Source organism: Mobula birostris, chromosome 9 (genome assembly GCF_030028105.1).
Source record: "Mobula birostris isolate sMobBir1 chromosome 9, sMobBir1.hap1, whole genome shotgun sequence".
Lineage (NCBI taxonomy): Eukaryota > Metazoa > Chordata > Chondrichthyes > Myliobatiformes > Myliobatidae > Mobula > Mobula birostris.
The window spans coordinates 126,085,031-126,102,500 of NC_092378.1; the positions used below are offsets into that span (position 1 = coordinate 126,085,031).

Consider the following 17,470-nt stretch of genomic DNA (forward strand, 5'->3'; position numbering starts at 1 on the left):
TGACAATGTGAGCTAAATTATTGATTCAATCTTTCACCACCAAACAAGAAAAATATCCTTCCTAAATACTACCTTCATCCTAAATTCTGATTTATTTTACAGTTGAATATTTGTTGTGCTGTTACTTTTTCCTTGCAGAGAGCCAGTCACATCTGAGGAGCTATGGGGAGGGTCGGCTGGGATATTGAGGACAGTTTTATGTTTTGGAATGTGATGGGGAGATGGGAATGATTGGTCGTGATCCCTGTTGATTTAGACAAAGAAGAATAGACAGCTTACACATGCCCCTATTTGAGCTCTTCCAAGCTACTCTCAGTAATCAGAATGTGTGAGTGACCAACCATTGCAACTTTGATAGAAAATGCTTCAAAACCTGAAATCCACTGCTACAGTTCCAGGGCAAGTTCTGGGATGATTAAGTCTCTGATGATAAGGAATTCTTTCAATTGAAACTATTACTATTTCATGGACTTGAGAATGATCTCTGAGATCCATTTGGAGTTTGCTTATCCTTCAGCTTCGAAACAGTGACCTAGATACAGTATGATGCAGGACGATTTCTCTTCTTAAAAAGCTCTGAATTTCTGCTCTCAGTTAACGTGTATCTCTGAACCATTCTTGTTACCTTTGTCAGATCCTCTGATGTGTCTTATGTTTTACTGTATTAACTGTACCATGAAACTGCAGGGAGGGGGGGAACAATAGACAATAGGTGCAGAAGTAGACCATTCGGCCCTTCGAGCCTGCACCGCCATTCTGAGATCATGGCTGATCATCTACTATCAATACCCGGTTCCTGCCTTGTCCCCATAACCCTTGATTCCCCTATCCATAGAATACCTATCTAGCTCCTTCTTGAAAGCATCCAGAGAATTGGCCTCCACTGCCTTCTGAGGCAGCGCGTTCCACACCTCCACAACCCTCTGGGAGAAGAAGTTCCTCCTCAACTCTGTCCTGAATGACCTACCCCTTATTCTTAAACCATGCCCTCTGGTACTGAACTCTCCCAGCATCTGGAACATATTTCCTGCCTCTATCTTGTCCAATCCCTTAATAATCTTATATGTCTCAATCAGATCCCCCCTCAATCTCCTTAATTCCAGCGTGTACAAGCCCAGTCTCTCTAAGCTCTCTGCGTAAGACAGTCTGGACATCCCAGGAATTAACCTAGTGAACCTATGCTGCACCTCCTCCACAGCCAGGATGTCCTTCCTTAACCCTGGAGACCAAAACTGCACACAATACTCCAGGTGTGGTCTCACCAGGGCCCTGTACAAATGCAAAAGGATTTCCTTGCTTTTGTACTCAATTCCCTTTGTAATAAAGGCCAACATTCCATTAGCCTTCTTCACTGCCTGCTGCACTTGCTCATTCACCTTCAGAGACTGATGAACAAGTACTCCTAGATCTCTTTGTATTTCTCCCTTACCTAACTCCACACCGTTCAGATAATAATCTGCCTTCCTGTTCTTGCTCCCAAAGTGAATAACCTCACACTTATTCACATTAAACGCCATCTGCCAAGTTTCTGCCCACTCACCCAGCCTATCCAAGTCACCTTGAATTCTCCTAACATCCTCATCACATGTCACACTGCCACCCAGCTTAGTATCATCAGCAAACTTGCTGATGTTATTCACAATGCCTTCCTCTAAATCATTGACGTAAATCGTAAACAGCTGTGGTCCCTGTGGCACCCCATTAGTCACCAACTGCCATTCCGAGAAACACCCATTCACTGCTACCCTTTGCTTTCTATCTGCCAACCAGTTTTCTATCCATGTCAATATCCTCCCCCCAATGCCATGAGCTCTGATTTTACCCACCAATCTCCTATGTGGTACCTTATCAAATGCCTTCTGAAAGTCAAGGTACACCACATCCACTGGATCTCCCGCGTCTATCTTCCTGGTTACATCCTCGAAAAACTCCAATAGATTAGTCAAGCATGATTTGCCCTTGGTAAATCCATGCTGGCTCGCCCCAATCCTATCACTGCTATCAAGATATGCCGCTATTTAGTCTTTAATAATGGACTCTAGCATCTTCCCCACTACTGATGTTAGGCTAACAGGGCGATAGTACTCTGTTTTCTCCCCCCCTCCTTTCTTAAAAAGTGGGATAACATTAGCCATTCGCCAATCCTCAGGAACTGATACTGAATCTAAGGAGCATTGGAAAATGATCACCAATGCGTCTGCAATTTCCAGAGCTACCCCCTTTAGTACCCTAGGATGCAGACCATCTGGACCTGGGGATTTGTTAGCCTTCAGTCCCATCAGTCTACTCATCACCGTTTCCTTCCCAATGTCAATCTGTTTCAGTTCCTCTGTTACCCTATGTCCTTGGCCCATCCATACATCTGGGAGATTGCTTGTGTCTTCCCTAGTGAAGACAGATCCAAAGTACTTATTAAATTCGTCTGCCATTTCTCTGTTTCCCATAACAATTTCTCCCAATTCATTCTTCAAGGGCCCCAACATTGTTCTTAACTATCTTCCTTCTCTTCACATACCTAAAAAAACTTTTGCTATCCCCCTTTATATTCCTAGCTAGCTTGCGTTCATACCTCATTTTTTCTCCCAGTATAGCCTTTTTAGTTAAGTTCTGTTGCTCCTTAAAAATTTCCCAATCATCCGTCTTCCAACTCACCTTAGCTCTGTTATACTTCTTTTTTAATGTTATGCTATCTCTGACTTCCTTTGTCAACCACTGTGGCCACTTTCCCCCCTTTGAATCCTTCCTTCTCCAGGGGATGAACTGATTTTGCACCTTGTGCATTATTCCCAAGAATACCTGCCATTGCTGTTCCACTGTCTTTTCTGCTAGGATATCCAACCAGTCAACTTTGGCCAGCTCCTCCCTCATGGCTCCATAGTCTCCTTTGTTCAACTGTAATACTGACACTTCTGATCTGCCCTTATCCCTCTCAACTTGCAGGTAAAAACTTATCATATTATGGTCACTACCTCCTAATGGCTCCTTTACTTCAAGATCACTTATCAAATCCTGTTCATTGCACAACACTAAATACAGAATAGCCTTATCCCTGGTCGGCTCTCGTACAAGCTGCTCCAAAAATGCATCCTGTAGGCACTCTACAAACTCCCTATCCTGGGGTCCAGTACCAACCTGATTTTCCCAGTTCACCTGCATGTTGAAATCCCCCATAACTACTGCGACATTTCCTCTACCACATGCCATTGTTAACTCCCTATTCAACTTGCACCCAATATCCATGCTACTGTTTGGGGGCCTGTAGATAACACCTATTAGGGTCTTTTTGCCCTTACTGTTCCTCAGTTCTATGCACACTGACTTTACTTCTCCTAATTCTATGTCCCCCCTTGCAAGGGACTGAATCTCATTCCTCACCAACAGGGCCACTCCACCCCCTCTGCCCACCTTTCTGTCCCTTCGATAGCACGTATACCCTTGTACATTCAATTCCCAGGTCTGATCCCCCTGCAGCCATGTCCCCGTTATCCCAACAACATCATAGTTACCCATTCGCACCTGAGCTTCAAGCTCATCCGCCTTATTTCTGACACTTCGTGCATTCAGATATAGAATTTTTAACCCATCTCTCCTCTCTCTGTTTAAATCGCTGCCTATTGTGCATAACCCAGCTCCCCAAACTCTCACTGGGCTATACGCCCCTTGAATTCTGTTGTCCTTCTTAAATTTACTTACTCTTTCTACACATTTAACTCCATGCTCCGCCAGACCATCCCTCTGCACATGTATCCTCCTTATCACTCGTTCTGCCTCACCTTTCTCTACTTCACACTTAATAGTCTGGAACCGTGTAGTCCCCACCTGTCCTTTATACTTCATCTTGCTATCCTCTCTCACATTCTGGATCCCTGCCCCCTGCAAATTTAGTTTAAACCCCCCCCCCAGCAGCACTAGCAAACTTTCCTGCAAGAATGTTAGTACCCCTCCAGTTCAGGTGTAAATGGTCCCATTGGAACAGATCCCACCTTCCCTGGAACAAAGCCCAATTATCTAAAAACCTGAAGCCCTCCCTCCTGCACCATCCTCTCAGCCACATATTGATCTGTATAATCCTTCTGTTCCTCGCCTCACTCACACGTGGCACAGGTAGCAATCGTGAGATTGTTACCCTGGAGGTCCTGCCCTTCAGCTTTGCACCTAACTCCCTGAACTCACTACGCAGGAGCCCCTCACTCTTCCTACCCACGTTGTTGGTCCCTACATGGACCACAACATCTGGATTCTTGCCCTCCCTCTCGAGAATAACCTGCACCCGATCTGAGATGTCCTGGACCCCGGCACCAGGGAGGCAACATACCATCCGAGACTCCCGATCTCCCCCACAAAATCTCCTATCTGCCCCCCTGACTATAGAATCCCCTATCACTACCGCTGTCCTCTCTTCCCTCCTCCCCTTCTGCGTCGAGGGTCCAACCTCAGTGCCAGAGACAGGACCACTGCAACTTGTTCCTGGTAGGTCATCCCCACCAACAGTATCCAAAATGGTATACTTATTGTTGATGGGAATGGCCACAGGGGTGCTCTGCACTCTCTGCCTGCTCCCCCTTGATCTCCTGACAGTCACCCAGTAGCCTACCTCCTGTATTTTCGGTGTGACTACCTCCCGATAACTCTTATCTATCTCTGTCTCTGCCTCCCGAATGATCCATAGTTCATCCAGCTCCAGCTCCAATTCCCTAACTCGCTCTGATAGGAGCTGCAGCTGGATGCACCATGAGAGGCCTGCGTTGGGCATTTTCATGCCTTATAAGGCACAGATTGGAAGTCTGTGTGGGGTGCCACTTCTCGCACAGACACTAGAGCAATGTGTGGTTAAGTGCCTTGCTCAAGGACACAAACACGCTGCCGCAGCTGAGGCTCGAACTAGCGATTTTCAGATCACTAGCCTTAACCAGTTGGCCACGTGCCCACAATAAAACTGCAAGTTGATGTTAATTTCTTTCATTTTCAAATTGATGAGAGAGGGCATACAGGCTAGTTGAGTGGTGTAACAACAACTTTGCACACAATGTTAGTAAGACGAAAGAGCTGTTTGTGGACTTAAAAAAGGATAAGATGAGGGAACACAAACCAATCCTCATAGTGGGATCAGAAGTGGACTGAGTGAGCAATTTTGAGTGCTTGGGTGTCAATATCTCTGAGGACCTAACCTGGTCCCAACATATTGGCGCAGCTATAAAGGAGGCAAGATGGCAGCTATATTTCATTAGGAGCTTGGAGAGATTTGGTTTGTCACCTAAAGCACTCAAAAACTTCTACGGATGTACCGTGGAGAGCATTCTGACTGACTGCATCACCATCTGGTATGGTGGGGGGGGGGGGTTTGCAAGTCAGGTACGGCACAGGATCAAAGTAAGCTGCAGGAAGTTGTAAACTTAGTCAGCTCCACCATGGGTACTAGCTTTCATTGTATCCAGGACATCTTCAAGGAGTGGTGCTTCAGAAAGGCGATGTCCATCATTAAGGAGCCCCACCACCCGGAACATGTCCTCTTCTTGTTGTTACTAACAAGAAGGATGTAGAGAAGCCTAAAGGCACACACTCGGTGATTCAGGAACAGCTTTTCGCCCTCTGCCATCCAATTTCTAAAAGGACATTGAACCCATGAACACTACCTCACAACCTTCTTGAAATTTCTGTTTTTGTACTACTTATTTTAACTGTTTAATGCACATACATGCTTCCTGTAATTCAGTGTCTTTTCTATATTTATCATGTTTGGATTGTACAAATTTCACAACAGTGGGCAATGTGACTCATTAATTGCGCCTGTCAGTGGCTCAGTGAGCAATCACTGAGGACAGCGTGGGAAATGCCCACCTATCAGCAATTGATCATATACAGTAAATCAAAGACCCAAAATAGAGTTAGGCAGCTGACGATTGAAGCACAATGATCAACTGTTTGGAGGATAAGAAGATGGAGATAAATCATCCACTATCAACTGACTTTTGGAGAATCTGAACAACCAAGTAGCCCAAATGCATGAATAAGTGATTACAGGTGACCCCTGTTGTGGTGGGATTCGATTCCTAGAAAAGGGTCTGTGTTAGAAACATAGAAAACCCACAGCACAATACAGGCCCTTTGGCCCACAGTGTTGTGCCAAACATTTACTTACATAGAAATTACCTAAGGTTACCTATAGCCCTCTGTTTTTCTAAGCTCCATGTACCTATCCAGGAGTCTCTTAAAAGACCCTATTGTATCTGCCTCTATCACCGTCGCTGGCAGCCCATTCCACACACTCACCACTCTCTGCTTAAAAAAACTTACCCCTGACATCTCCCCTGTACCTATTTCCAAGTACTTTAAAACTGTGCCCTCTTGTGTTAGCCATTTCAGCCCTGGGAAAAAGCTTCTGACTATCCACACGAATAGTGTTGTGAATTTCCATAAGCCAAAATTGCATAATCTGTGCAAGCTTCAATAAACATGAATTTTTAAAAAAGGAAATTATTTGTTCATTTATTTACTATTTTCACATAATTTCTATAAGAGTGAATTTTAATCTGTATCTCATTTTTGGGTAGTGATTTATGAATTCTGTACAGGCAAATTTCTGTAACCTGAACCTTTTCAATTTAGTCTTGAGGTAAGGTGACAAAAAGAAAACAACATTAAATCAATGTCTGGAACAGGAGCTTTGTAAGATTTGTTAATTTGTCAAACAAGTCACAGTAATGTGATCTGAAAAATCCGGCTATATCGTGACGACCTGTTTGTTCTGATGCTTTGATGTGCCAGTTATTTCTTATGTCCGTGTAGTTTCTATAAATTTGTAATTTACAGCTGCTGCTTGTCCATTGGTAAAATACTGGTAAGTATTTCATAAAAATGACTTCATACCAATAAGAGGCTTACCTGGACCAAAGGTTCTATGAAATAATTAAAACTAGACTCTTAACAATACCTTTGATAACAGAAATCCTAGTTACAGCTTGAATTTGTCTGCTTGTGTTTCCACTATTGTCCTTAATATTCAAGAGTTTATCTGCCATTAGAGAATAAGGAAAGTAATTTTTGGAATTTATCTTATTTGTCATGCCTGTTTGCTGCAAAATTCCATGTAAACATTTACCAGTGGAGGAAGTGATTCTTTGATGTTTTAGTCTGTAATATATGGTTGTGAGGGAGCATGTTGAGAAAGATCCAGAAAGAAGAGGAGGATACCGAAGTTATGCTTTACATTCTGCAATCTAAATAATGGCCATTGAATTTGATGATCACAGTATAAACAAAACAATTAAGCCATTTCACAAGTGGATGGTTACCGACCTAAGAAAATTGTTTTGAAAACTTGGTATTGTGCTGATTATAGAGGAATCATTCATTTTTATTTAGAAAAGAATGTGAAAATGCAATTTGAGATTTAATGATCTGATACCAATTTCTTCTGTAAGGAGTGATTGAACAAATCTACTTCAAATTCCTAATTATACCCATTTTCAACGGAAGCCAAATTAACTCATTACTCTAGTTTCCAATGTGTACGCAATGATATTTTTTACTTTTGATATATTGAAGGTCTAGGTCTACTCCAAATGCAAATATTGACAATGTAACCCATCACGTGGATCAGTGCTGGGATCTTTATTGCAAGTGATATATATCAATGATTAGGAAGAAAGTGTAGATGGATAGATTAGAAAATTTGCAGATGACACCAGGATTGGTAGAGTTGTGGGGAGTGTAAAGGACTACCAAAGAATATAGTGGGATGTAAATCGGTTACAGATCTGGACAAAGAAGTGGCATATAGAATCTAATCCAGCCCAGTGTTAGGTGTTGCACTTTGGGAAGTCAAATGAAAGGAAGAAATATACAGTTACTGGTATACTCAAATAGCTTTGAGGTACAGAGGGATCTTGGGGTCCAGGTACATATTTCCCTGAAAGTTGCTATGCAACTGGATAAGGTGGTAAAGATGGCATGTGGCATGCTTAACCTCATTTGCAGGGGTGTTGAGTATAAGAGTAAAGAAGTGATGTTGCAGCTATATAAAACCTCATTCAGATCGCACTTGGAGTATTGCATGGACTTCTGGTTGCTCCATTATGGGAAGGATATGGAGACGATGGAAAGGGTGGAGAAGAGGATTACCAGGATGCTGACTGGATCAGAGCATATGAGCCATAAGGAAAGGTTGGCCAAATTGCGTTGTTCTTCCTAGAATGCTGGAGGCTAAGGGGAGACCTGAGAGCATTATTTAATATTACAGATAGATTAGACAGTAGGAGTTTGTCCCTCAGAGCAGGAATGACAAACACCGGAAGACATATTTCTAAGGTTTTGAAGAGGGAGTTTATAGGTGATTTGAGGGGCAAGTCTTTTTTATGCAAAGAGTGATAGGTTTCTGGAATAGGCTATCAGGGTAATTGAAGAATCCGGCAGTTTGGATGAGTTTAAGAGGCTCTTAGACACATGAATAAGAAGGGGATGGAGGGATATGGATGACTGGCATCAGGATGTCAATGTATTCTGTCATTTGTCTTAGCATTGTGGGCCAAATGGCCTGCCCGGAGCAGTACTGTTCTTTGTTCTGTGCTCTTAAATATCAGTTCATGTATATAAGTTGAAGATACAGTGAAACTGGATGTCCACGTTAATCTTGAGAAATCAACAGCAACATGTACTTAAATAAGGTTCTCACCTTGGTCTTTTAAAGAATATTGAGATAGGAACAAAGCATTGTGTGGTCAGTGAAGTCAGTCCATGTGTTGAAATGATAGAGGAATGGAAGATGTTACTTGCATCTGAGGTAAATTTTATAAAGTTGCTTATGGATGCTTATGAACATGGAATCTAGATTTCTATAGCAAAGTGGTACAGGGAGATAATTTGTATGTCACTGGCGGTTTCTAGAGTGACATGTTTTCTGCTGCAATGTACACTAATGTATTCTATCATTTGTCCTAACATCTGATTCCTCTGATAATTTAGTTCATCACAGATGTGATCTGCAAAGAGTGGTAGGTATCTGGACTGCGATGCAGATGGAAGTGGAGGAAGCAGATGTGATAGCAACACTTAAAAGTTATTTAGGTAGGCACATAAATAGTTAGGAAATGGATGGATGTGGATCAGCTCGTCGGATGATTGCATTTCTTAATTTAATGGCTAGAAGATCCATTTTGCTGAAATGGAAAGAGATTAATTCTCCTACCACATTTCATTGGTTTTCTCAAACAATGCTGTGTTTAAATTTGGAAAAAATTAGAAGTGTTGTTTATGATCCCTCTATTAAATTTGAAAAGACTTGAAGGCCATTTATTCAACATTTTCATATGACGTAATTTGACCTTTTCCAAACTTATTTTATTTCTTTGTAATATTGGTTGAGTGGAACGGAGTCGTTGACACTAAGGTTTTCTCTTTTCTCTTTTTTTTAATGATGTCTTTTTTTTAGTTTAGTTGATTAATTCTGTTTAGATTAGTTTGTTTTTGGGGGGCTATATTTTTTTTTCCTTTTTCATGGTTTTTTAAAGATATTTTTCTTTGTTTTATATTCTTCATTTGTATCCTATATGATTGGGAGTTTTATCATTTAAATGTTAACCGGCTTTATAATCACTTATGCTAATTATAACAATAGATTCCCAATAACTTTGTACCATTACCATGTTATGTTTATTTTTATGAAGCTAATAAAAAGATTGAAAAAAAAAGGAAGTGGATCACATGCAGGCAGATGGGATTTGTCTAAATTGGCGTCCTGGTCAGCACAGGCATTGTGAGCGAAGGTCCTGTTACACTGCTGAATTATTCTGTATTCTAATGCCCTTAGTGTGTAACTGACTAGTAGAATCTGGGGATAGATAGGGAGAATCAGAAGACACTTAATGTATGATTAACATAAATAAGTTGTTGATAACTGGCTTGGACTTGGTGGCCTACAGGTCCTGTTTCCTTGCTGTATCTCTCAATGACTCATTGGATCCCAGTGACAAGTTTTAGAATGGGTGAACTGTTCAAAGATCTCAACATTTGCCGTAATTTATTTTTGTTAAAATTGGCACAGAATGTAATAGCACATGCTTTTGGCAAAGAGCCCTGTTATTTATTTCTTGTTACAGCTGGCACTTGAATCCTGTCCAATAAATTGATTTTTTAAAAAAATAACTTTTACTAAAGTGGTTGCCAACTTCTATGGGTTGAAAGAGACCCTTGCTCGTTATTGGAAACATGAAATACATTAACACCAATAATTGTAAAATATTTTCTTCCTTAGACATGTTTCATATTTCCAACAACATACGTTCGAATCAAGTACCAGTCAGAGATTAAATTCAACTATTTTAGAACTTTAACACATCAATATTATTTTGACAGTAAAATGTCCCGACCAATTGTGGGTTGTTTCAGATTAAAATTCCCCAGCCAGCCAAAGCTGCGGGCAAAATCTTGTTGCAATTATTTTTTTCCTCAACCAAGTTACTTTTATTTTCAACAAAAATCTTAGAAATGAAACATACTTTAGATAGAATGTTATCAAGATGTTTAATGACTTACTTGATCAAAATGGGTGCATTGCCATATTTATAAATAATAAACTTTCAGTGCCTTCCCTACGTGATTCCTGTTCATTCACCCAATGTCATCTGACAACCCTTAAAGAGATAGATGGACAGGAATTGCAAATGTAGGATTATTGTGGGACTTATAGTTGTTGAACTGTTGACAGAGCTGCAATATGATTTTAGTTATTGAGATACAGCTTGGAATAGTCCCTTCTGGGCCTTTGAGCCGCACTGCCCTGCAATACCCCAATATAATCCCAGCCATTCACGGGACAATTTACAATGACCAATTAACCTAGCAACCAGTACGTCCTTAGACTGTGAGAGGAAACTGGAGCACCCGAGGAAACCCATGTGGTCACGGGGAGAATGTCCAAACTCCTTACAGGTAGTGGTGGGAACCAGGGTCGCTAGTAATTTTTTTAGCCAGAGGTTGGTGAATCTATGGAATTTGTTGCCACGGGTGGCAGTGGAGGCCAAGTCATTGGGCGTATTTAAGGCAGAGATTGATAGGTATCTGAGTAGCCAGGGCATCAAAGGTTATGGTGAGAAGGCGGGGGAGTGGGTCTAAATGGGAGAATGGATCAGCTCATGATAAAATGGCGGAGCAGACTCGATGGGTCGAATGGCCAACTTTTGCTCCTTTGTCTTAAGGTCTTACGGTAAAGTGTGGTGCTAATCACTTTATGCTACCATGATCCCAGAATCTACGTACTCTTCATATTTTGTATTTGCTCCCAGGATAGAAGGAACATATGAACAGACATTTTAGGAGGATAAAACAGAGCATGAGATAGCCCTACACCTTGTGATGATCACATAATAATGAACAGTTTCAATTAAAGAAAGTATAGTGAAGTTTTGTGGTTCAGTCAGATTTAGAAATTAAAACTAAGGCCAATTTTGTGTTTAATTTTTGTTTGACTTGATACTGGTGTGAGACAAATTATATCTTCTGAACTAATTAGTGCCTTACTTATGTTAAGAACCATTAAATATTAATGCAATTATTTTTATTGAAATTTAATCCTTAATATTTCTTCTGTGAGTTATTTTAGGTTTGAACAGAACTTACCATCATCCATATCATTTTTATTTATTATAGTTCAGCCATTATCTATTTTTGATTGACTTGCATTCACATAAACCAATTTATTTATTCAACTTTTTGAAGCGACGCCTTCATGTTTCTTTCAAATTCTTTCTTTAATTTCAACTTAATTTAGAAATACAGCCTGGTAACAGGACCTTCTGTCCAAGTGAGTCTGCAGTGCCCTATTGTACCCATGTGACCAATGAACCTACTAACCCATTCATCTTTTGGAATGTGGGAGGAAACCGTAACGGGAAACCTCACACTGTCGTGATGAGAACGTAGAAACTCCTTACAGGCAGTGGCAGGAATTGAACCGGGTTGGCGACGATGTGATAGTGTTATGCTAACCACTACACTATTGAGCCTTGTTGAACCCCACATTTTTGATAAGCTTTCGCAGTCTGGTGGATTTCACTTTTTTTTTCCATTGCAGTTGTGCAATTCTTGGGGATCACTTTTCCTGTGTGGTTTTAGGGGCTAAAGAGAAACTGTCATAGTCAAAAAGGGCCTTGAAATCATAAGCTGTTTACTCTGATTTTATTGCAGGAGAAATAGAAAATAATAGAAGCACTCAGTGGGTCAGGAATCAGAGAGAGAAATAGTTAATGTTTCAGGTCTGGGACTCTAAAACTAATCAATAAGCTTCAAGACCTTGGCCTCAATACCTCTTTGTGCAATTGGATCCTTGATTTCCTTACTAGCAGACTGCATTTAGTTCAGATTGATAACAACACCTCCTCTTCAATCACCACCAGCACAGGTGCACCACAGGGCTGTGTGCTTAGCCCCCTGCTCCGCTCGCTTTACACCAATGACTTTTTGGCTAAGCACATCTCCAGTGTCACATTCAAGCTTGCTGATGACACCACTGTCATAGGCCAAATCAAAGTGGTGATGAATCAGTATATAGGAGGGAGATTGAAAATCTGGCTGAGTGGTGCCACAACAACAACCTCTCACTCACTGTCAGCAAGACCAAGGAGCTAATCATTGACTTCGGGAGGAGGAAAGTGGAGGTCCATGAGCCAGTTCTCATCAGGGTATCAGAGGTGGAGAGGGTCAGCAACTTTTAATTCCTTGGTGTTATCATTTTCTGGGCACAGCACTTAAGTGCAATTATGAAGAAAGCATGGCTGCACCTCTGCTTCCTTAGAAGTTTGCGAAGATTTGGCATGACATCTAAAACCTTGATCAACTTTTATAGATGTGCGGTGGAGAGTATATTGACTGGCTGCATCACAGCTTGTTTTGGAAACATTAATGCCCTTGAACAGAAAACCCTACAAAAGTTAGTGGATACGGCCCGTTCCTTCACGAGTAAAGCTCTCCCGACCATTGAGTACATCTGCATGGTGTATTGTCGCAGGGAAACAGCATCTGTCATCAGGAACCCCCACCAACTAGGCAAAGCTCTCATTTCGCTGCTGCCATCAGGTAGAAGGTACAGGAGCCTCAGGACTCACTTCACCTGGTTCAGGTACAGTTACTACCCCTCAGCCATCCGAGTCTTGAACCAGAGGGGATAACTTCACTCAACTTCACTTTCCCCATTACTGAACTAATCCCACAACCTCTGGACTCACGTCCAAAGACTCTTCATCTCATGTTCTTGATATTTATTGTTTATTTATTTTATTATTATTCTTTTTCTTTTTCTTTCTTTTTGTATTTGCATAATTTGTTGTCTTTTGCACACTGGTTCTCCGCACCCTTTGTGCAGTCTTTCATTGATTCTAATATGGTTATCAGAATTATTGAGAATGCCCGCAAGAAAATGAATCTCAGTTGTATATCCTGACAAGTCTGATAATAAGTTTACTTTGAACTTTGAACTTTATCAGAACTGGAAAGTGCTGAGAACCTGAAACATTAACTATTTCTCATTCTATAGATGCTGCCAGACTTGCTGATGTGTCCAGCAATCCCTATTTTCACTGGAATTTTTTTTACTTTATGACAGGATAGCTTCTGGTAAATGGGTCAAATCATGTATTATGAATCCTGATCCTGAATAACTTTCAAGTTTTGATTGACAAGCTGTAGATGTTCGTTTTGAAAAAAAAAACGTGTGCTGTTTTTCAGGTTTGTGCTTCAATTACTAATTCCTCCCAACAGCAAGTGACTGCACAGAGCAAATAAATTGATCCTGAGACTTTCTAACACTACTTAAAGCTATGTCATGTTCACTTTGTGTTGGAGTTAGATCGTATATCAGATGGACTTTTGAGCCAAATCAATAGACTTTTAGCAACATAATATCAATATTTTATCTGTAACTATGCTACAATACCTTCCTGAGTAGACTGTGGTCACAGAGTATATGTGTGTCCTTAGCCAAACCACCCCCCCCCCCCAATTCCAAACTCATCTCCTGCCTTGGGCTGGAGGACAAATGGGATAGAAACAGACAATGGGAGAGATGAAAAGAAAGGTGAGGTGGGCTCCTTCCAATTGTAGCCGGGTGGTATTCCTTGTCCACATTCTTTCTCCAGATCCACTCATGTAAGACCTCTTCTTACTTTGTAGCTGTGATATTCTGAATTGTCCCATGATGTGCCAACCAATTGGTGACACACTTCTAATAGAAGTAGGATTTTGGATTTCTCATTTACATAAAAATATTTTAATTGATGCCTGAGTATGAAACCTGCAGATTTTATTGACGTGTGCGTGCGTGCGAGTCTGTGCATGTGCGTCTGCGACTGTGCGTGTGCGTCTGTGTGCGTGCGTCCGTGATGATGTCTTTTTCATGGCTCTTGCAAGGCATGGAGCGAGAGAGAGACTGTGTGGCGTGCCACTCCTCACACAGACATTTTCGCAGTATTTTTCCCTTTTATTTTACGAGGTCGAGTTGCGATCTCGGCACTCAACCCGGCACGGATGGAAAGCGTACTCGGGAGGGGACCCGACTGGTTTCGAACCCGGGAACCCCTGCTCCCGGGTCTGGCGCCGATGTCATTGCGCCATCAGCCGGCCCTGAAGATATCTTCTTTATGCTTCCAAAAACACTTAAATCATGAAAATCATAAAATGCCCAAAAAGCTCGCCTCAAATTAGCCTTTAAATGGCTATCTTATTAGCACATTACCCATTTCATGTTTATGGTATTTCCATTTTTTCATCAAATGGGTGCCCTGTTCTTTTAACCTGAAGCTGCCTGTGACATCTTTTGTTGATCCTGTTTGTGAAATAAATAGAGCTTTAGGTTTACAGATTTACATATTGTCTTTATATTGTTCTAAGAACTTAGATGAACAATTCTGTATATTTCTTTGTAGACTTCTTCATTAACAGTACAGCTGATTTCCAGTGCAAATGGAATGTTGGCCTTCGTTGCTAGAGGGATTGAACTTTAGAGCAGGGAGCTTAGGCTGCAACTGTACAGGGTTCTGGTGAGGCCGCATCTGGAGTTCTGGTCTCCTTACTTGAGGACGGATATACTGGCTTTGGAGGTGGTGCAGAGGAGGTTCACCATGTTGATTTCAGAGATGAGGACATTAGACTATGAGGAGAGCTTGAGTTGCCTGGGACTGTACTCTCTGGAATTCAGAAGAATGAGAGGAGGTCTTATAGAATCATATAAAATTAAGAAAAGGATAGATAAGATAGAGGCAAGGAAATTTATTTCCACTGGTAGGTGAGACTAGAACTAAGGGACATAACCTCAAGATCCAGGGGAGTAGATTTAGGATGGAGATGAGGAGGAAGTGCTTTTGCCAGAGAGTGGTGAATCTGGAATTCTCTGCCCAATAAAGCAGTGGGCGCTACCTCAGTAAATGTATTTAAGACAAGGTTGGCTAGATTTTTGCATGGTAGGGGAATTAAGGGTTATGGGGAAAAGGCAGATAGGTGGAGATGAGTCCATGGCCAGATCAGCCATGATCTTACTGAATGGCGGAGCAGGTTCGACGGGCCAGATGCCCTACTCCTGCTCCTATTTCTTATGTTCTTATGTTTCATTGTGGTCCATTTTTACTCCCCCATTGTGGTTTTCCTGGCATAAATTTAAAATATTAGCTTGTGAAATTTCTTTCTCTGTATCAAATCCAACACCTATTCACTTGTACTGTGGTTACTATTTACAAAGTTCTTTTTTTCCCTGCAGATTGTTGATCAAATTGATTATGCTATTTTCCATTATATCCAAGCAGAGGTCAATTTTACATAAAGCAGACAGGCATCAATTTGTCTGCTGCACTTGGAAATATATATTTTTGTGTATTGAATAGATAAAGTAGAGGTTGGGTGATAATTTGCCCTGGAACATGTTCTCAACTTTCTGGAGATTAAGCTGATCTTGGGCAGCAACCCAAAGCAGAGGAGAGTGAAATGTCATCCTGTTTTAACACGATTCTTGTTCCCATTAAACTGATTCCAACAGCAGTTAGCTAACATGAGTTCTCTCAGCCTCGGCCAATGTGGAAATGTTTGTAATGGGAACTTCTTATGGATTGGCAAAAGTCAAGTTTTATTTACTATCATGTACACAAGTACGGTGAGATACAAATACAATGAAAATCATGCTTGCAGCAGCATCACAGGCACGTCGGTACAGACAACACACGGAGTATAAATGAATCATAATTTATAGAGCACAATGAACAGAGAGAGAAAAAAGACCTTGCAAAAACAAGACAGTGTAAAAAAAAGACACAATCAGAGTTAACCTAAATGTTGCATTGCTAAGGCAGGGGTACAGTTGTGCAGGTCTGTTCAAGAAGCTGGTGGTTATTTCTCAACCCGGGGGTGTGGGACCTCATTCCGCTCTTTCTCTGCCTGAAGGTAGCAGTGAGAAGAGGGCACAACCCAGATGGTTGGCCAGAGAATTTGTAAATAGATGGGTAAACAGAGTTCCTATTGATTTTCTGCCAGTTAATGTGGCTGGTTTGGAGAACCTGCGAAGAAAACCTGGCATAGATTCCTTATAAGCTTTAGAAATGGTTACCTGAGGAGCTTCTGTCTGTCAGGGAGTGCAGTTTTAAAGTAATGTACATCAACAGTAAATTGAAAGACCAATGTCTGGGTATAGCTGCAATTGCATAGTTTGCTAAATACCATGAATGGGGGACACATTTTGAGGTACTGGAACATGGGAAATGATGTGAAGGAATAAAATAGAGGTTTAAATTCACATTTAAAATAAAAATATGGTAGCAAAGGTAGCTGAGATGCTGTTGTGCCTAAGGATGCATTTTTGAAGCAATCTTTGAAACATGATTCCAAGTTAAACAGAATGGTCATAAAACTGAACAGCAACAGGTGATGAGAAAGCAGCAAGGGATTTTTCTATTCCAGGTAATTTTCGTTCAGAAAACCAGCTAAACTAGGATGCTTCTTGCTTATGACCTTTACAGTCTTGTTAAAGACCCGTGTTACTCATCCTCGAAAGTTATCTGTTGATTGTAACTTTTTTAATCAAATAAATTAATGTTCAGGAACTTTGTGTTGATTTATGAATGCTGTAGCTAAACGGGTGTAGCAAGCTATGTAATTAGTGAGAAATATTGTTGGGCTTTATAGGTAAAAGCCTATTTTTAAAAGCTCTTCTGACATGTGTCTGTCATTTGCAGATCCCAGTTTACCCAACGTTCAAGTAATAAGATTGACCTTGATCTGTACTGTTGCACCTGAGCCCATTTTTATGGATTTAACAGGTAACTATCTTTTTCTGACGTGTTCTTTCAATTTCATTAAGTGAGATGTCATCAGAATGAGATTAACATGGCGAAGTTGCACTTGGCTCCAACTTAACTTGCCACTGCATGTCACAGACGTTAGGTTTGATTTCTTCCAGTGTTGATCCCTATGAGCCCTGAGGTATTATAATATTAATCTG

General features: G+C 41.1%; 1 protein-coding gene across 6 annotated transcripts in view; it reads left to right on the forward strand.

Annotated features, from left to right (window-relative positions):
- The window catches only part of arhgdig (Rho GDP dissociation inhibitor (GDI) gamma), a 112,935-nt gene that overhangs the window by 70,954 nt on the left and 24,511 nt on the right, over nt 1-17,470 (forward strand). For all 6 annotated transcript variants that reach the window (XM_072268767.1, XM_072268762.1, XM_072268769.1 and 3 more), the window contains one exon: nt 17,205-17,288. In XM_072268767.1, coding sequence (XP_072124868.1) covers nt 17,205-17,288 — 84 coding nt within the window. The remainder of the gene's footprint in view (nt 1-17,204; nt 17,289-17,470) is intronic.